The sequence below is a fragment of the Rana temporaria genome, chromosome 7 (genome assembly GCF_905171775.1).
Source record: "Rana temporaria chromosome 7, aRanTem1.1, whole genome shotgun sequence".
NCBI classification, from domain to species: domain Eukaryota; kingdom Metazoa; phylum Chordata; class Amphibia; order Anura; family Ranidae; genus Rana; species Rana temporaria.
This window is the reverse complement of record NC_053495.1, coordinates 73,270,581-73,292,377: the sequence shown is the minus strand read 5'-3', so window position 1 is coordinate 73,292,377 and position 21,797 is coordinate 73,270,581. Positions and strand designations below refer to the sequence as shown.

Here is a 21,797-nt window from a genome sequence, read left to right as displayed (position 1 = left end):
CCCAGGTCGCAGGTAGCCTGGCATCCTCTGCCGAGAGCCATGCTGCCTGCACTGTGGCATTGAAGGAGGCCGTTATGCAGCAGGCTGGGGACAGTCGGCTCCTAAACGAGAGCCTGCAGGATGTTGTGGGTAACAGGGGCAGCCCTTTTGTCCTGTATGGGTGACCTGCAGGACACCACATCCGAGCTGGTTACTGAGGTCCAGAGCCTGGCAGGTGCTGTCAGAGAGGAGGGGAGGCTGACAAGGCGCCAGCAGCGCAGCAATATCACCCGCCGGCTGCGGATGCAGGCTGCCACGAATAGCTACCTCCACCGGCTAGCCGTGGCAATGGAGGGCAGGCAGGCAGCTATGGAGAGACTGGGGGAGGTTCCACCACCAGCCCCCCCAGCTCCACCAGCCCCCCCAGCCCCCCCAGCTCCACCAGCCCCCCCAGCCCCGGCTCGCACCAGGCAACAGCGGCCCAAAACCTTAGGGACAAGAAAGAGCCCACGCAAGGGACGTTAATTTTTTTGGTTTATTTTTTGTGCACTCAGGTTATGAGTCTTATTTATTTTTTTGATACTCGGGTTATGAGTCAATTTAATTTATTTCCCTGCACACGGGGAGTAGTGCAGCTTTCAGTGTGAATGGTGTGTGAATGTGGGGGGGCGACAATCCTGCCTTTAAGGTTTGTCACCCTCAGTCGTTGGGGAGAAGTGATCCCCACGACCCGTGTGAAAGGTGTATGAATGGACAGCAACATAATTGGAGCCTTGGCGCGGCGTTGCTGCTCCCTAGTACCATGGGGGCTACTTCGGTCTAATCCAATTCATTGTGGATGTGGGGTGTGTGTGCTAGGGACCACAGTGGTGTGCATGCGTGCATTCTCATAGTGCCATGATTAATGTGTGTGTTTAACGAGAAAAGAAGCTTTCCACGAGGCGTGTCCTGACGGCTCTTCCATCAGCAGACGGGATAGCCTCTGGCAGGGGGGGATTATGTGGTTGGGGGCTCAGGTCATCACGTATGTCAATCTCCAGGCCCCTTCTCACTGCGAGGTTGTGCAGCATGCAACATGCCCCGATGATCTGGCACACAAAGTCTGGGGAATACAACAGGGTACCCCCAGACTTATCCAGGCATCGGAAACGGGACTTTAGGAGGCCAAATGTGCGTTCCACCACTCCACGGGTACGTGCGTGTGCTTCATTGTATCTTCTCTCTCCTGGGGTCTGGGGGTTCCGGAATGGGGTCATCATATGGGGTCCCAGTGCATATGCCGCGTCACCTGGAAGGGAAAAGACAGGAGGATGTTAGTCATGCATGTGCCCCTCGTGATGTCTGCATCATGGGGGGGGGACAGTCATACCTGACACCCATGTCACTCACCAACCAGCCAGCTGTTCCCGTACACATTCTGTTCAAATTCTGTAGGGATGTTGCTTTGCCGGTAGATGAAGCTGTCATGGCTGGATCCTGGGTGTTTGGCACGGACGTGCCATATGAGGCATTGGGCATCGGCAATCACCTGTACATTGATGGAATGCCAATGCTTGCGATTGCAGTATATGTGCTCCATGTCACGGGGGGGCTGTAGTGCCACATGGGTGCAATCAATGGCCCCCACAGTGCGTGGGAATCTGTCAATTTGGTAGAAATCTGTCATTGTCTTCAGCCGCTGGACCTCCTGGGTGGGTTTTATGATTTGGTTGGCCATGCGTCTCAGGATTGCAGGGATAACCTGGTGCACACATCTGCTCATGGTGGATTGTGACATCCCAGCCGACAATCCACTTGTTCTTTGAAAAGATCCAGTGGCCAGGAAATGCAGTGTTGCCAGGACCTTCACCAGTGGCTGCACTGCATGTACGCGGTGTGTCTTGCTGGTGATGTCATCCTGCAGGGTTCTGGTTATTTCCAGGATGACTTCACGGCTGAATCTGTAGATGCGAAACACCTCCAATTCCCCCATGTCAAAGACGTCAATGCGCGTGCGGAATACTCTCTCCCGTGCCCTCCTACGTGCCCGTCGACGCAATAGTGCAAGGACCACGGCTGCCCCTGGCATGTTGGCACACAGATGTGTTGTCCAGCAAGTGTTGTTGCTCAGGTCGTGTGTAACGCTGCTGCTTTAGCTGCTCTCCAGCTGACCTGTGCAAGTCTGGTGCAAAGCTACCCCTGCTTTTATGAGGGGTAACTTGGCGCCGGAATTTTCTCTTCCGCTCACCGGGAGTAGCCTGCGCCGGACAAGCTTAAGTTTATGAATCGGCCCAAAAACCTAATTTGCATATTTAAAACCAAAAAACCATGGCCACGCCAGATCGGACCAGCGTAAATCTGCACCAACGCCGCGCCGGCGTGGAAAGGTTACACCGAGGCGATGAAGTCTATTTGGAGGCGTAATATGGTTCTCTGGGTAAGGCGCAGCGATCCGCCGGCGCAAATCTGCACTTACGCCGTGCATCTACCAAAAAAACGGTGTAAGTGCTTTATGAATCTGCCCCAACATCTTATTTGGGGTGCTCTTTGGGTAGTGGTACCAGGGAGGACATCCGGAAAATGCCTCTCATGCAGCCGGCTCACTGCATCTGGATTGGGAATTGGGCAACAGTACCTTCTGGATACAAAAGGGCTGCGATGATCTCTTCCTGGAATTTTAAGAAGGATCCACATCTTCCTGATGCTTTTTATAGTACATAAGCATTGAACAGAGCCAGTTGGAATACATATACAGACACTTTTTTGTACCAGGGAAAATTATATTAAAGCATATGCAAATACAAATAAATAGCAAGCTAAAAGTCCATATTTGATAAATCCCAACACCAAATTGTGAGGCTCAAAATCGGATTCCTAATTCTTCACCACAAGTGCTCAAGAGATGGACAGCCACTCACCAGAGAATTATGACCCCTTTTGAAAGGAAGGTCAAACAGCGCTTCTGGAATACCAATTGATTCCACTGACAGCACAGTTCCACTCCAATGGTCCCTCAAGATGAAACTAGGATGGGAAAAATTGCTCCACAAGAGACATAGAGGGAGGTCTCATAGTGTAGTATTTTTAGTAGATAAAAGCAAATAACAACAACAAATGGCGATTACACTCACATGTTACAGCAGTGGTCATCAACCCTGTCCTGCAGGGCCCACTAACAGGCCAGGTTTTATGTATTGGAACAAAAACAAACAGCGCACATGGGTTAACCACTTCCCGACGGCCGTACGACTATATACGGCCGCAGGGTGGCTCTACTTCTCTGGGAGGCCGTGTTTTTACGGCCGCCCCTTTTCACGTTCCCCGCGCGCGCTCCCGAGCGCGCAGCGGGGAACTGCTGTGCTGGCCGTGTCCCTTGGACACAGCCAGTCACAGATCGCCGTGAACGGCCAATCGGAGCGGCCGTTTCCTAGGCGATCTGTGCGGCCAATGAGAGATGATCTCATATGTTTACATATGAGATCATCTCTCATTCCCGGCTCTCGCAGACAGCGGTGCTGTCAGGGGAGAGAGGAGACGGATCTGTGTCTCTTGTAGATGTGTCACCCCCCCCAGTCACCCCCCTTCCCCCACAGTTAGAACACTAATTAGGATACACATTTAACCCCTTCCTCACCCCCTAGTGTTAACCCCTTCCCTGCCAGTCACATTTATACAGTAATTAGTGCATATTTATAGCACTGATTGCAGTATAAATGTGAATGGCGCCAAAAATGTGTCAAAAGTGTCCGATGTGTCCGCCATAACGTCGCAGTCCCAATAAAAATCGCAGATCGCCGCCATTTCTAGTAAAAAAAAAAATTTATACAGTAATTAGTGCATATTTATAGCACTGATTGCAGTATAAATGTGAATGGCGCCAAAAATGTGTCAAAAGTGTCCGATGTGTCCGCCATAACGTTGCAGTCCCAATAAAAATCGCAGATCGCCGCCATTTCTAGTAAAAAAAAAAATTATACAGTAATTAGTGCATATTTATAGCACTGATTGCAGTATAAATGTGAATGGCGCCAAAAATGTGTCAAAAGTGTCCGATGTGTCCGCCATAACGTCGCAGTCCCAATAAAAATCGCAGATCGCCGCCATTTCTAGTAAAAAAAAAAAAAATAATAATAATAATTCTGTCCCTTATTTTGTAGGCGCTATAACTTTTGCGCAAACCAGTCGCTTATTGCGATTTTTTTTTTTTTTTTTTTACTAAAAATATGTAGAATACGTATCGGCCTAGACTGAGGATAAAAAAAAAACGTAAAAAAAAAAAATTGAGCTATTTATTATAGCAACAAGTAAAAATATATATTTTTTTTTTCAAAATTGTCGCTCTATTTTTGTTTATAGCGCAAAAAATAAAAACCGCAGAGGTGATCAAATACCACCAAAAGAAAGCTCTATTTGTGGGGAAAAAAGGACGTTAATTTTGTTTGGGAGCCACGTCGCACGACCGCGCAATTGTCAGTTAAAGCGACGCAGTGCCGAATCGCAAAAAGTCCTCTGGTCAGGAAGGGGTTTAAGTGCCCAGTAAGGAAGTGGTTAAGTGAATGTCACTTTATAGTCTGTAATGGGTGGAAAAACATATATGCATGAAAAAATGAATTTTTTTTTGAAATAGCCACTAATAGCACGCAGGAAAAAAGAACATATTTTTTTTTTAAATTACTAATAAAAATAGTCCGCATAACAAAGGCAGCAGTTCACGTGGAGATGGTAGAGTGAAGACACATACACTTCGGGGGAGATGTTAAGAGTGAATCCAAATAGTGTGCTTACACTTGTAGGCAGAGGTAATACAATACCTCGACAAAAGCAGCCGCTTCAACGTCTCAATGCACCACAAGCTCTGGTGTCCAAACGGCAGTATCCTCTCTGCATGAAATAACTTCTACATCTGCTCCCAGTGAGGCTGTCATCTTCCCACCTATGGATTCCATCTCCCTGCATTGAGACGTTGAAGCGGCTGCTTTTGTCGAGGTATTGTATTACCTCTGCCTACAAGTGTAAGCACACTATTTGGATTCACTCTTAACATCTCCCCCGAAGTGTATGTGTCTTCACTCTACCATCTCCACGTGAACTGCTGCCTTTGTTATGCGGACTATTTTTATTAGTAATTTAAAAAATTTTAATGTTCTTTTTTACTGCGTGCTATTAGTGGCTATTTCAAAAAAAAAAAAAAAATTTTCATGCATATATGTTTTTCCACCCATTACAGACTATAAAGTGACATTCACTTAACCCATGTGCGCTGTTTGTTTTTGTTCCTTTGCTTTTTGCCCATGTCTCCTTAGTGGTTGACAGCTGCACGGGTTTATGTTTTAGTGAAACTTTTTAAACCACTGACAATACTGTGGTTTACCGTTCCTATGGTGTAGCGCTTCTTGCGGGTGTTTCTTTGTATACCAGGTTTTATGTATTACCTTGGGGAGATGCAGTCTAGAATACTGCAATCACTGAGGAGCAAATTATATCAGCTGTGATGTATTTCAGTTATGCAAACCTGGCCTGTTAGTGGGCCCTGCAGGACAGGGTTGATGACCACTGTGTTACAGTGTCGATCCGGGCACCAGGTATAATCAGCATGTGCAAGCCGGCTAGTCCTAAAAGCATAGCATGAACTACGTCTCTCCTAAGGCCAAACCTAGAAAGGATGTGGGATCAGAACCTGGATCGGTGGCTTCTCTGCTCCGACAAACGTTTTGCCTATATTAGCGTCTTCAGGGCGCTATTCATTGTTTTTTACATTTTGTACCAACGTATGGACTTACAGCAATTAAGTACGGCCCCGTCATCTGGACGTTGAAGTCCACCCCTCACATTTTTAAGGTTGTATTCGTGGACACAGAGGGGCTTCTCATCAACACCAGTCGCTGTTACAGTTTGGACTGCTGTATCTGCCTGAATGGAAGACAAAACAAAAATGTTCCTTTTGTCCTTCCACCTCGCTGCAAGCAATTCATTGCACCTAAAGCAGGCTCTCCCCGCCGTCTAAGTGGGGCATTTACAAGCTGTTGGGGAAGCCAGGGCGATTTGATCTCACGATGTCACATGTACCAATTCCTAAGAGGTGTCTAAAAAGTGGCGCTCTTGTGTAAAAATTGTCCATGTATAAATGGTACCCCTTTCGGAATAAGGGTGACACCAAGTCCCAAACAAACTTGCTGCTGTTCCCTATGTAGTCTGGGCAGTCGGGGGGGGTTCCACACTGCTATCTTTTCCCTCGTAAACCAGGAAACTACATGTATAGCCGGTTGCCCTGTCACAGAGCTTATATATTTTGAGCCCATATCTGGCACTCTTGGTTGGGAGAAACTGTTTGAAAAAAAAAAGTTGTCAGAAAGTTTCCATGCAAATTGTCTGACAAGGGTTAAATTTGGGTTTGCAGCGATAAATTGATCAGCATATAAATTGCTTTGGTCCACAATAGATCTGTACAGATCTTCTGTGAAAAACAGCTTATAAAAACCAAGGGCAGTTAAATTTGCTATTTCCACCTGAATTCCGGGTTTGCCAGTAAATAAGGGAAGTACAGGCACTGCAGAATTGGTGGGCTGTCAATCAGGATTTGCAAGCGTATCAGGAAGGGCACCATGAGCTCTATGTGCCTGTGTTTTAATTCTTGGTGGTTGTGGGACACTACTTGTGGCAGCCACTGCAACAGCTTAAGCTGCACTTATGGGACTCGCTATGTCACCAAGTGTTACTGCAGTGCTGGTTTGTCTACGACCAGGAGGTAATAGGCCGCTTGTGGTTGCCAGTTCACCAGCGGCACTAGTACCAGCACTGTGCTGCATACAAAAACCATGTCATTGTTGCACCTCAGCAACAGAGGAATGGGGTTGGGTACACCTGACCTTAGCAGGGATCTCTACTACGTCTTCAGAGGTATATTTTAGGGTGCCGCTGTTCTCTACAGGTTTGTATACTGAGCCTGAATCTGATTCTGACATGAGGCTTCCCCTGCACTCTTATCTGTCATGCTCAGTATCCTGTAGGCCTCTTCATTAGTGTACCTTTTGTTTGACATATTGGCCATTAAATTTACAGGTACCTAGTGTGACTCACAGGTAAAAAAGCACTTGGTTGTCAAGGACTGTTTGAACCGCTACAATTTTTTTTAACTGTTAGCGCTAGCAGAGATCAGGCTTGACTCTGCTAATGCTGCCGTTCTGTGTGCTTTGTATCAGAAGTGACAGTGATCTACTGATACTTCACTTGTTTGTGGGGCGGATGGACAGGCTAAACACAGGTGCTGGCAGGTGTCAGGGCTGATCCTGCTAATGCTGCATTTTTGGGAACACCAAACTATTGGAGACCCTAGTATATAGTTCTGATCTGATCAAAGATATTGATCCATTCAGACACTATACTAGTAATGAAGGTATATAGTGTGTGTCAGGTTTCAGGTGTGAGGCAGAGTTGCTGAGAGGGCTCCCCTTGCAAAGTGCAGCACACCCCTGTGAGTGGTACAGGGGGTGCAGTGCCCAAAGAAGCTGGTTACTGCTGTTAGATGAGCAGTTCACCAGAGAGTGGTTGGACAAGCTGGGTGTACTGTATGGCAGACTGTAACACTCCTGAGAATTTATTAATAACAGGTATGATTGGAACTCAGCAGAAAGAGGTTTCTCAGGGTAAACCACCAATGCACTCTCATATGTATCAGAAAGTTTAGGGGTTAAATCATCACAACCTCATGTGAGTATAAAAGTATATGAGCTATCCCAGCAGCAGCTGAAGTATGGAGATTGTATTAACTTTGCTACACAGTGTAATTTGAGAAAAGTCTGAATGCAGCAAGTATTTAAACTCTGGCAGTCATATTGTTAATTCACAATATTATGGAGTAGTTTTATCTATAGAAAACAATTCCTTAGTTTGTGGTTAGAATATAGCCCAAAAGGATCAGCATTCATTAGTATAATCCCAACAGCTTGAGAACAACAGATATCTGGTTATAATGCAGGGAACTATTGTAATTCAAGATACTTGCGGTTCAGCTGGTAGTAGTTGTTCACCAGGGGATGTATGTAGTTGCTAGGTAAAAGGGTCCAAGAATCCAGGAAGCAATGGTTCTCCTGTCAAGCTGAGGCTGGGTGTAGTAACAAACAGGCATGCAGCATGTGGATTAGAGAGGTAGAGATCTGAGGTATGGATATTGGCTGGAGAGGAGTACAGCAGTGGTTCCAGGGCTCGGTGCTGGGAGGTAGTGTTCCTTGACTGGCGGCAGGGATCCGACAAAATAACCGAACACCCTACCGCCATCTCTAAGGAGTTTAAATAGCCCCGAATTCGCGGGGAAATCGAGGAAGGAGGCAGAGTCGCACTTCCGCGTTCCACGCTGGAGCGCAAACGTCCGCGCACCGGAAGTGACGCAGATGTCTTGCAGAACGGAGCGCAGCTGCTTGTAGAAGGCTCAGCTGCGCTCGTTCTGTACAGGGAAACATCAGAGATGTTACATACTCCCCTCCTCAAGGGGGCACCAGCAGTGCTCCTAGAAAGAGAGGGGCGATTAGGATACCTAAGATGAAATTGTCTAATCAGGCGAGGAGCATGTATGTTTGAAGAATTCTCCCAAGAGTCATTAAGTTGATCATAACCTTTCCAATGTATCAGGTATTGAAGGGTGGAACCATGTTTCCTCGAATCCAGGATCTTTTCAACCTCGTATTCAATCTCACCATGTACCTCGACAGGAGGAGGAGGGTTTGGCTGTCTGTTAGGAAATGGGTTAGAAATAAAAGGTTTAATGAGGGAAACGTGAAATGAGGAATGTATCTTCCAATCTGGGGGTAGAAGTAATTTTACAGCGTTCGGATTGATCAAATGGGATATTTGGAATGGTCCAACGAATTGAGTGCCTAATTTTTTTGAAGGTACTTTAAGGTGAAGATTTCGCGTGGAAAGCCAAACCAAGTCGCCAACCTTATATTCAGGTGGTGTCGATCTGTGAGAGTCGTAGTATCGCTTTTGTCTTTGTTGGGCAAATTTTAAGTTAGACCGTAAGATGTCTAGTGTGTTCTTTAAAGTCGTGAGATATTGATTAACTGCTGGAACACTGTTTGGGGGGTGATTGGTTGGGAGACTGTTGGGGTGGAAACCATAATTAACAAAAAATGGTGTAAATCGAGAAGAAGAACTGGCGGAATTGTTATAAGAGAATTCAGCAAGGGGTAGTAATTGAAACCAATCATCTTGTAGATGTGTACAGTAACATCGTAAGTATTGTTCAAGGATTTGGTTAATTCGTTCAGTTTGTCCATTTGTTTGTGGGTGGTATGCAGTGGACATGCGGTGGTCAATTTTCAGAGTATTACATAAAGCCTTCCAAAATTTAGAAATAAACTGAGTTCCACGATCAGATATGATTTGAGAGGGTAGTCCATGTAATTTAAGAACATTGGAAATGAAAGCTTTTGCAGTTTCATGGGAAGTTGGTAACTTCTTTAAAGGAGTGAAGTGTGCCATTTTGGTCAAAAGGTCTACTGTAACCATGATAGTGTTAGCACCGTTTGACTTAGGGAGTTCAACAATGAAGTCCATCGACACAACTTCCCACGGTCTGTTGGGTACTGGAATAGAAGTGAGTAGACCAGAAGGGGGTCTCCTAGAATGCTTGTTACGAGCACAAATCTCACATGAATTAACATAAGTGTGGATTGTTTTAGTCATATTAGGCCACCAGTAGTCTCTCTTAACAAGATGGATGGTTTTATTGATTCCGGGATGGCCGGCTAATGGTGAATCATGAAGATGTTTGAGAAGTGTAATTTGTAATTTAGGAGGAACGAAAACCTTATTATTGAAAGTATACACTCCATCTGGCAGTCTGGTAAGATTTTTTGGTAGACAAGAGAGATCTTTGGAGAGTGACTGTGAGATTAACTGTCTAAAAGACGAAGAGATTCCAATGAAACGGTCTGAAGGAATTATAGATAGAGGAGGAATCTCAGTGTTCTGGTTTTCATGCATGCGGGACAAAGAGTCAGCCTTGATGTTCTGTGAACCAGGCCTATAAGATATGAAAAAATTAAACCTGTCAAAGAATAAACTCCACCTAACTTGACGGGCAGAGAGTGTCTTACATGTTTTCAAATGCTGTAAATTACGGTGGTCTGTAAGGATGGTAATTGGGTGTTTACTACCCTCCAATAGGTGCCTCCAATTTTGTAGTGCATCTTTAATTGCAAGAAGTTCTTTTTCACCAATGGGGTAATTCTTCTCTGCTGAAGACAAGGTCCTTGAAAAAAAAGCTACTGGGTGTAGAGGTTCAGATAGACTTGGACGTTGAGAAAGTATAGCTCCAAGAGCATAATGAGAGGCGTCTACTTCCACAGTGAAGTAGTATTGTGGGTTGGGTAATTGTAAGATGGGAGCTGAAGTGTAGCATTGTTTAAGAGTGTCAAAAGAAATCTGGGCTTCCTTTGACCACGTAAAAGGTATCTTCGTGCTAGTAAGGGCACTCAATGGTTTGACAATTGCTGAAAAATCTTTGATGAATTTGCGATAGTAGTTTGAGAAACCGAGAAAACGTTGAAGGGCCTTCCTAGAGTTGGGAGTTGGCCAGGAGAGGATACATTCTACTTTAGAGGGTTCCATCTGGATGCCCTGAGGAGTAATATGGTATCCAAGGAAGGAAATACTTGACTGACTGAAAACGCATTTTTCTAGTTTGGCATATAAAGAATGCGTTCTGAGCCTGGCCAAAACCCAACGGACATGTTTAGTGTGTTCCTCAAGTGTATCAGAGTAAATCAGGATGTCATCCAAGTATATCACAACACAGATGTCAAGCAGATCTCGAAAAATGTCATTTATGAACCACTGAAAAGTGGCGGGTGCGTTACACAGACCGAATGGCATTACAGTGTATTCAAAGAGACCGTATCTAGTCTTGAAAGCGGTCTTCCACTCATCACCTGGACGAATCCTGATCAGGTTATAGGCACCCCTAAGGTCTAGTTTTGTGAAAACTTTTGAAGTTTGAAGACGTTCGATGAGTTCTGGAATGAGAGGAAGAGGGTAGCGATTCTTAATAGTGATGCTATTGAGACGACGGTAGTCAATGATCGGACGTAGTGAACCATCTTTATTTTTAACAAAAAACATAGCTGCACTTGCAGGAGATGTGGATGGTCTGATAAAACCCCTTTTTAAGTTTTCATCAAGGTAATCCTTCAGGTGTACAAGTTCTGGTTGGGATAGAGGATAAATACGTGCAGTTGGTACAGGTGTATCAGGAATGAGATCTATAGGACAGTCGTAAATACGATGGGGTGGAAGAATCTCTGCCTTGGTTTTACTAAAAACATCTGAGAAATCTTGTAGATAGTTAGGGAGATCTATTGAGTCAACTGTTGTGGACAGAACCGAAAGAATAGGGTAGCAATTCTCCTGGCAATATGTAGAATTTAGATTAAGTGAGAGGTTAGTCCAAAGGAAAGTTGGCTGATGGAGTATTAACCAAGGTAATCCTAGGACTATTGGAAACAATGGAGATGGAATGACATCAAAGACAAGAGTCTCTGTATGGTCATTGCCACAAGTGACCAGTAGGGGTGAGGTTTGAGAGGAAATAGGGCCCGAAATGGAACTTGAACCGTCAATAAAAGTGACAGAAAGAGGATTTTGTTTAACCATGCAAGGAATTTTATTAGACTTTACAATTCCTAAATCAATGAAATTTCCGCAAGCGCCGGTATCCACCATTGCATCAATCCTAAGTCTTTCTTGATCCCACTGTAAGGTAAGAGTGACATAAACAAAACGATTAGTAGTATTTCCTGTTGGATTAGTCTTACTTATGTTTAAAAAGTTACCTTCGGAATTCTTCTTGAGGAGTGGGCAAGTGGAGACCATGTGGTCTGGAGCGGAACAGTAGAGGCAGAGGTTATGAGCTCTGCGGCGTTGTTTCTCAGCAAATGATAAAGGAGCCCTGACAGCTCCAAGTTCCATTGGAACCTCTTTTGGGGGAGATTTAGATCTTCTGAATTGTGGGGGAAGATAAGTGTTGAAGCGTTCAGCCTTCCTTTCACGGAGACGTCGGTCAATGGTAAGGGATAAATGCATGAGGTCCTCAAGGGACGGAGGAAGCTCTACACGAGCTATCTCATCCTTCATAGATTCGGATAGTCCTAATCTGAATTGATTACGAAGAGCAATATCTGTCCATTGTGTTTCTCTACTCCAACACTTGAATTCCGAAATAAAATCCTCTACGGGTCTTTTCCCCTGTTTGAGGTTCCTGATAAAGTTCTCTGCAGTAAGTTGTTTGTTTGGATCTTCATATAAAAGTGACATCTCATCCAAAAATGTATTGAAAGCCCCCAATAAATCACCATGTTCTTCCACATATGCATCAGCCCAGATTCTAGGTTCTCCTCTTAGGTAGGATATAAGTGTAAGGATACGAACCCTGTCTGAATGGTAGGTGCGGGGGCGTAAATCAAACATGAGACGGCAAGCACTAATGAATTGGCGAAAAATTTTCCGGTCCCCTGAAAAGGGTTCTGGGGGGCAGACCTTAGGTTCAGGTCTCTCTCGGGGTAATGCAAGGTTTTGGTTGCGTAATGCTTCATTTTCAAAACGTAATTCATTCATAGTAGTAGTGAGGTTATCCACTCTTTGTGAAAGTCCAACTAGGTGGTTAGCAAGGTCTGCTGGATCCATGGTTCCTATCTTGTATGGTTTTATGGTGTTCGGTTATTATGTAACACTCCTGAGAATTTATTAATAACAGGTATGATTGGAACTCAGCAGAAAGAGGTTTCTCAGGGTAAACCACCAATGCACTCTCATATGTATCAGAAAGTTTAGGGGTTAAATCATCACAACCTCATGTGAGTATAAAAGTATATGAGCTATCCCAGCAGCAGCTGAAGTATGGAGATTGTATTAACTTTGCTACACAGTGTAATTTGAGAAAAGTCTGAATGCAGCAAGTATTTAAACTCTGGCAGTCATATTGTTAATTCACAATATTATGGAGTAGTTTTATCTATAGAAAACAATTCCTTAGTTTGTGGTTAGAATATAGCCCAAAAGGATCAGCATTCATTAGTATAATCCCAACAGCTTGAGAACAACAGATATCTGGTTATAATGCAGGGAACTATTGTAATTCAAGATACTTGCGGTTCAGCTGGTAGTAGTTGTTCACCAGGGGATGTATGTAGTTGCTAGGTAAAAGGGTCCAAGAATCCAGGAAGCAATGGTTCTCCTGTCAAGCTGAGGCTGGGTGTAGTAACAAACAGGCATGCAGCATGTGGATTAGAGAGGTAGAGATCTGAGGTATGGATATTGGCTGGAGAGGAGTACAGCAGTGGTTCCAGGGCTCGGTGCTGGGAGGTAGTGTTCCTTGACTGGCGGCAGGGATCCGACAAAATAACCGAACACCCTACCGCCATCTCTAAGGAGTTTAAATAGCCCCGAATTCGCGGGGAAATCGAGGAAGGAGGCAGAGTCGCACTTCCGCGTTCCACGCTGGAGCGCAAACGTCCGCGCACCGGAAGTGACGCAGATGTCTTGCAGAACGGAGCGCAGCTGCTTGTAGAAGGCTCAGCTGCGCTCGTTCTGTACAGGGAAACATCAGAGATGTTACATAGACATGCTTAGATAGTGTTAAAGGGATAAGGCAGTGAAGTGAACCAGGAATGTAGTCCGGAGCCAGGCCAGGAGTCATACACGGTGGATCAGTCTGTGATTGGTGTGAACTGAAACAAACCAGGGTCATACACAGTAGATAGGAGATAGCAGATTTGTGAACTAAGCTGAGGTCAATCCTGAGGGAACAAGCAGGAGCAGAGTCAGGTTGCAAGCTAGGGGTCAAGCCAGGAGATCAGGATAAGCGGCTAACAACAAGCACAAAGCTCTGTTTTTGTCAGCATTCACAGTTAGAAATCACTCCCTAAGAGCACACTTTGATCGCCCCTGGTGTTAACCCCTTCCCTATCAGTGTAATTTATACAGTGATAGTATATTTGTTTTAGTACTGGTCACTGTATTGGTGTCCCTGGTACCCAAAAAGTGTCATAGTGTCAGATTTGTTGGCCACAATGTTGCCTTTCTGACTAAAAATCGCTGATCACTGCCATTACTAGTAAAAACAATAAAGAAAACAAAGGGCCAAATTCACAGAGCAGATACGACGGCTTATCTCCTGATACACCGTCGTATCTGTTGTTCTACCTATGCGACTGATTCATAGAATCAGTTACGCATAGATAGCCAGAAGATCCGACAGGTGTAATTGTTTTACACTGTCGGATCTTAAGATGCAATACCGCGGCCGCCGCTGGGGGGAGTTTGCGTCGTAAACCAGTGTCGGGTATGCAAATTAGCAGTTACGGCGATCCACGACGGTTTTTCGCGTTCGCTACGTCGCCGCTACACTAGTTTCCCGTCGCAAAGTTAGTCGATTTTTTTGGTGCCTTAACTTTAGTCAGCAAGCGTATTGCTGTCTAAAGTATGGCCGTTGTTCCCGCGTCGAAATTCAACATTTTACGTCGTTTGCGTAAGCCGTCCGTGAATACGGAAGTACGCTACGCGCCGCGCCGTTCGAAAAAATTACGTCACCGCGCGCAATGCACGGCGGGAGTTGGGAAACGGAGCATGCGCGGTAGGTCCGGCGCGGGAGCGCGCCTAATTTAAATGGCACACGCCCATTTAAATTGGCCCACCTTGCGCCGGAGGCCGCCGGCGTAGGTTTTCATCGCAAGTGCTTGGTGAATCAGGCACTTGCGATGAAAAATTGCGGCGGTGTAACTCATCTAGGATATGTTACGCCACCGCTGCCCTACGTGAATCTGGCCCAAAGTCCATAAATCTATCCCAGAGTTTGTAAATGCTATAGCTTTTGCGCAAACCAATCAAACTATACTTATTAACAAAAACATGTAGCAGAATACATATTGGCCTAAATTGATGAATACATTTCATTTAAAAAAAAAAATATTGGATATGTTTTATAGCAGAAAGTAAAAAATATTGTTATTTTTTTCTAAATTGTCTGTCTTTTTTTGTTTATAGCGCACAAAATAAAAACCACAGAGATGATTAAATACCACCAAAAGAAAGTTCTATTTGTGGGGAAAAAAGGACATCAATTGTCAGTTAAAGCAACACAGTGCCATATCGCAAAAAATTGCCTGGTCATGAAGGAGCTGAAGTGGTTAAAACAGTTCTAAAGGATTATTTTTCCCTAAAATAGCAAACTGCACAGAGGCCCCCATCCCCCTTTTCTGGATTCCTCAGCTGGCACTCTCAGATTCTCCTCTTCTGTGTCTGTTACCATATCAAGCTACCTACTATGGGGGTAGATGTGCAGATTCAATCCTGAGCTGTGCTGTGTGCATCTATTGACAAACACACAATGCAGCTCGGCCCTGCTCCCTTCTCACTGAATTTGTATGACAGTAGCAGGAGCCAATGGCTCCTGCTGCTTAATGGCAGTCCTTGTGTGAAGGGGGAGAAAGGAGAGAAGACTGCAGCCGGGCAAAATGCTGGATCAATCTAGTAGTGAGATAAGTGTTTAGAGGTGAAAGGGGCACAGCAAGTCCTAAAACAGGGAATGCAACAAGGTAAAAAAGCACAAACCACAATAGTTTCTTGATTCCTATTTGCTGTAATTCATTTTGCCTATAGGACACATTTTAGCAAAGCAAAATTGACACATTTTGCTAATGGCTACTACTGACTTTAATTCTATTTTTAAATGGGTAGAGCTAATATACCAAATTTTTATACAGTTCATCCTTATTATATATTATATTTGTGTAAGTCCACCCAAAAGTGATGTTTAGTTATATGAGGACCACAATTGGCCATGTCAACTTCTAGTTTTTTTGCATGCCTTGAATATCATAAAAGCGATATTTCCCTTCTATAAATCCCAACTTCTGCCCTGGTTCACACTGGGTACGATTTGGAACGATTTGAGATGCGATAAATCGCATCTCAAATCGGCGGCAATTGTCGGCAATGGCACTGTCCTAATCAGTGCGACGCCGCATCTGCGATTTCAAAAAGTAGTTCCTGTACTACTTTTTGCGATTTCGGGCCGCGATTTACATTAAATTGCGGCCGAAATCGCGGCAAAATCACGGCAAAATCGCAGCCGCGAAATCGCGGTAAAATGCGCGATTTTGAATTCGCAGCAGTGTGAACCTAGGCTCTACGTTTATGAATCACCTATAAATTCTGTTTGCCTAGAGGTTTTAAAACATACCTGCTTACATTTGCATGTTGCATTCTCTTTCATATAACTAATTACAAAACTCAACAGGGAGCATAGCATGGAGTTGTAACAACCATAGCACATGTGAAGACCCAGTAATTCAAGGACAGATATCTCACCAACGGAATCCCAGATGGTTTAACTCTTCAGTGTTTACCAAAAACTGAAATATTAGTTTTGTGGGGACATTAACTTTTATGTTTATAATGTCATGAATTAAAATTTTGCACGGTTCTTTTCAATCTTGTAATTTTTGTTTTAGGTGGGAAACCTGGGACTTCTCTTCATGCTTCTCTTCTTTATTTATGCAGCTCTAGGAGTCGAGCTGTTTGGGAAACTTGGTGAGTATACTTATAAACAATCATACATTTTATGACTGTGGGATTGTCTTGTAAGGGTACATGCACATGACAGTAAGAATTAAATAGTTTTTTTTTAAATATGTAAAGTTTTAGTTTTATATCCTATATGGCTGTTTTTAATACCCGAAATGCACTTTTTGCATCTGGTATACAGTGTGTATACATGTGTTTACACTTGTATGTGCATACAACATGTCTTCAGAAACAGATTTTTTGATTTAGGTTACAGGACTGACTGCAGTGCATGTTCATGTACCTGTGTGCATGTCCCCATTAAAAACAATACACCTGCCTTCAGATCTGTAAACAAAAAATGCTTTGAAATGCATTTTTTTCTTTTTTTTTTTTTACACCTGTGTGCATGAAACCTTATTCTGAAGAGATGCTAATGTTTTGCTTTCACTCTTCAGTTTGTGATAATGATCATCCATGCGAGGGAATGAGCCGCCATGCTACCTTTGAGAACTTTGGGATGGCCTTCTTGACTCTCTTCCAGGTATCTACTGGAGATAATTGGAATGGAATAATGAAGGTAAATTTTATTTTCTTCTTTTTAAAGTCATTTCAAAGCCATTGTTTCTAATTATTACAGACTCATTAATGACTGGAATAGTACCACTGGATTGGCATAAGGCCAATGTGGTGCCTATATTTAAAAAGGGATCAAAGTCTTTACCAAGTAATGTTAGACCTGTTAGTTTTACTTCTATAGTCAGGAAAATACTGAAGAGTTTAATAAAAGACCACATAGATGAGTTCTTGCTGGAAAAAAATATTTTAAGCAGGAGACAACATGGATTCATGAAAGACAGAAGTTGTCAAACAAACCTGATTTATTTTTATGAAGAGGTAAGTAAGACCTTGGACAGAGGGGTGACTGTAAATTAAGTATACTTGGATTTGCAAAAGCGTTTGACACAGTTTCCCACACACATGACTAATGTGTAAGGTAAAGTTTATAGGCTTGGAAAGATCAGTTTGTAAATGGATAGAAAACTGGCTAAAAGACAAAATTCAGAGAGTAGTGGTTAATGATTCTTACTCTGAATGGTTTAAGGTTCTTGGTGGTGTACCCCAAGGTTCAGTGTTGGGACCCTTACTTTTTAATATCATTATAAATGATATTGGGTCTGGGATTAAAAGTACCATTTTAGTCTTTGCAGGTGACACCAAGCTATGCAGTGGAATTACAGCTTACATGGTAAAAAAAAAAAAACATCTTTACAGGATGTCTCTGGGAGTAAAACTGGGGGAATCTATAGTGGAGAAAGATCTGGGGGTTTTTGTAGTTCATAAGCTTAATAATGGCATGCAATGCTAAGCTGCGGTGTCCAAAGCGAGCAAAGGCCTTTCGTGTATTAAGAGGGGTATGGACTCCAGAGAGAGCGATACCATTTAGCCCCTCTACAAATCATTGGTAAGACCTTATCTGGAACAATGCAATATGGGTGGTATAAAAGGTGCCTATTACGGTAGTTACAATCACAACATACTTAAGTTTTGGGGGTTAAAGGGGTTGTAAAGGTACATTTTTTATTCCCTAAATAGCTTCCTTTACCTTAGTGCAGTCCTCCTTCACTTACCTCATCCTTCGATTTTGCTTTTCAATGTCCTTATTTCTTCTGAGAAATCCTCACTTCCTGTTTTTCTGTCTGTAACTCCACACCGTAATGCAAGGCTTTCTCCCTGGTGTGGAGTGTCATACTCGCCCCCTCCCTTGAGGGGGAGGGGCGAGCAGGAGAGTCAGGACGCTTTCTACGTTGCAGATAAAGGAGCTGTGTGTTAGTGGGCATCCTGACTCTCCTGCTCGCCCCCTCCCCCCTCAAGGGGACAAAGCCTTGCATTACTGTGTGGAGTTACAAACAGAAGAACAAGAAGTGAGGATTTCTCTGAAGAAATAAGGACATTTAAAAGCAAAATCGAATGATGGGGTAAGTGAAGGAGGACTGCACTAAGGTAAAGGAAGCTATTTAAGGATTTTTTTAAGGCACCAGATATCAAATAATGACAACCACATATCAGCATACATAATTTTATTTTTTTCACAATATAAAAAGATTATATATAAAATACATTAAAAAAAGAGAAAGGGAAAAAGATTCTGAATCGTTGTTATAGGAGTACCCAAAACAAATATCCAGTCCTCTACAAGCTTATTACAATTGTAAGTCAACATAACCAACTGAGGTTCATGAGGTAAATATAGGTTTGTATGCAACAAGGGGTTAAGCACTGGCCACACCTTGCTCCCCATCTGGGGTATAATGGGTCTTCCTTGGGTTAATCAGGTTGGTTGGCGCTAAGAGAGGAGAAGCAGGCTGTGAGGGAACATGCCTGCAGGACTGGAGCAGACCCAGTGAGGTCTAATTATTAGCCAGGAGGCTTACATTTGTTTTGATGGACTTTGGGATTATGTTTTCTGTGCAGGAATCCTTTTCTGTTGGTGTATATGTAAAAAAGTGTGTAACAGCAAAACATAATTAAATGACAATAAACAATATGGGTGAACAAAAACAAGTCCAAAATAGTAAAAATAAAGTCTTCCCAGCTGAAAAATAAAAGAACGTGTGTCCCATGAAAGGATGATAACTTAACCACTTCAATACAGGGTATGTTCACCCCCTTCCTGCCTAGGCCAATTTTTAGTTTTCCACGCTGTCACACTTTGAATGAAAATTGCACGGTCATGCTATACCCAAATGAAATTTTTATGATTTTTTTTCCCCACAAATAGAGCTTTCTTTTGGTGGTATTTGATCACCTCTGTGGTTCTTATTTTTTGCGCTGTAAACAAAAGTAGAGTAAGGCCCCTTTCACACGGACAGATAGAATGGTGCTTTTAGCTGCGGATTTTACCGCAGCTAGAAGCACACAATGCTTTCCTATGACACCATTCACACACTATAGTTACCTGCGGTTTTGTTACTCGCAGTTTTGTGCGGATAGAAAAAATAGAACTCCCACAGCTATCGGCACATAACCGCAGGTAATCGCAGTGCACAGTGTCAGCTGCGTTTGGTATGAATTTTGAGGGGGCACTCCACGTCAAATAAAAAAAAAAAACGGCATGATCATACCAGGCCCTTGGGTCTGCTATGGATTTTAAGGGGAACCTCCGTACGCCGAAAAAAACACAGTGGGGTTCCCCCAAAATCTATACCAGACCCGTATCCGAGCAGCAGCCCGGTCGGTCAGGAAAGGGGGTGGGGATGAGCGAGCGCAGCCCCCTCCTTAAACGTGTCACCTGCGGCCCCACCACCCCAAAGCACCTGTCCCCATGTTGATGAGGACAGGGCCTCTTCCCGACAACCCTGGCCATTGGTTGTCAGGGTCTGCGGGAGGGGAGATTATCGGAATCTGGGAGCCCCCCTTTAATAAGGGGGTCCCCAGATCCCGGCCCCCACCCTAGGTGAATGAGTATGGGGTAGAGCTGCATGACTCTGGCAAAAATGAGAATCACAATTTTTTTTGCTTAGAATAAAGATCACGATTCTTGCAGTGTAACATCTTCTTTCACATTATACAAAAAAATTGGGCTAACTTTAAAAAAACTTAAACTTGACTTGAAAAAATGCTGCACAAATACGGTGTGACATAAAATATTACAACAACTACAATTTTCTCTAGGGTCATTGCTAAAAAAATATATATATCATGTTTGGGTGTTCCAAGTAATTGTCTAGCAGAAAATAATGTTTATTACTTGTAAGCAGCAACAAATGTCAGAAAAGGTTTGGTCTTTAACCACTTAACGCCCGCCGCACGCCTATATACGTCCGCACAATGGCACGGACAGGCAGAAGGGCGTATATATACGCCCTTGCCTTCTAGCGGGTGGGGGGTCCGATCGGGACCCCCTCCGCTGCGTGCGGCGGGCGGGATCCCTCGGGGAGCGATCCGGGACGACGGCGCGGCTATTCGTTTATAGCCGCTCCGTCGCGATCGCTCCCCGGAGCTGAAGAACGGGGAGAGCCGTATGTAAACACGGCTTCCCCGTGCTTCACTGTGGCGGCGCATCGATCGAGTGATCCCTTATATAGGGAGACTCGATCGATGACGTCCATCCTACAGCCACACCCCCCTACAGTTGTAAACACACACACAGTGATCCTTAACTCCTACAGCGCCCCCTGTGTTTAACTCCCAAACTGCAACTGTCATTTTCACAACAAACAATGCAATTTAAATGCATTTTTTGCTGTGAAAATGACAATGGTCCCAAAAATGTGTCAAAATTGTCCGAAGTGTCCGCCATAATGTCGCAGTCACGAAAAAAATCACTGATCGCCGCCAATAGTAGTAAAAAAAAAAAAAATTAATAAAAATGCAATAAAACTATCCCCTATTTTGTAAACACTATAAATCTTGCGCAAACCAATCGATAAACGCTTATTGCGATTTTTTTTACCAAAAATAGGTAGAAGAATACGTATCGGCCTAAACTGAGGAAAAAAAAATTTTATATATGTTTTTGGGGGATTTTTATTATAGCAAAAAGTAAAAAATATTGAATTTTTTTCAAAATTGTCGCTCTATTTTTGTTTATAGCGCAAAAAATAAAAACCGCAGAGGTGATCAAATACCACCAAAAGATAGCTCTATTTGTGGGGAAAAAAGGACGCCAATTTTGTTTGGGAGCCACGTCACACGACCGCGCAATTGTCTGTAAAAGCGACGCAGTCCCGAATCGCAAAACCTGGCCTGGGCATTTAGCTGCAAAATGGTCCGGGGCTTAAGCGGTTAAGTGGTTAAACTTGCCTCATTTACACGCCGGAGAGCATTCCTTTGATAAAAGAGCAAAAAGATACTTTGTTTCTGCTTATGGGGGGGGGGGGTGGGTTGTGATAAAACTTGTTAGAAAGAATCGTAACATGCTGTTTTGGAGTTCTGGAAGGGAAAAAAGATCACAATTTTGATTCTTAGCGATTAATCGTGCAGCTCTAACCCTTGGTAGTAAATGATTAATTGAGCCATAGTGATAATACTTTTTTTTTTTATCATGTAGGGAGTGTTCCACTTCATATTTCAGGATGAGAAGTGGAACATATATGATGTTGTAGGTGCCTGCTTTATTGCTTTATTTGATGAGATAGGAAGTGTCTGTCCTAAACTGATCTCAACAACAATGATGTATATATACTGTAGTGTGTGTGTATATATTTATACACTTTTGAACCCTACACTTTGTTCATAATGCACACCTGAACCCTGCACTCTGTACGTAACCCACTCTT

The 21,797-nt window shown here is 43.6% G+C and overlaps 1 protein-coding gene across 1 annotated transcript in view; it reads left to right on the top strand.

The window, feature by feature from the left end:
* The window catches only part of CACNA1I (calcium voltage-gated channel subunit alpha1 I), a 2,078,868-nt gene that overhangs the window by 1,840,672 nt on the left and 216,399 nt on the right, over nt 1–21,797 (top strand). Inside the window, 2 exon segments of the mRNA XM_040359583.1 lie at nt 16,464–16,542; nt 16,974–17,095. Of these exon segments, the coding sequence (XP_040215517.1) occupies nt 16,464–16,542; nt 16,974–17,095 (201 nt within the window).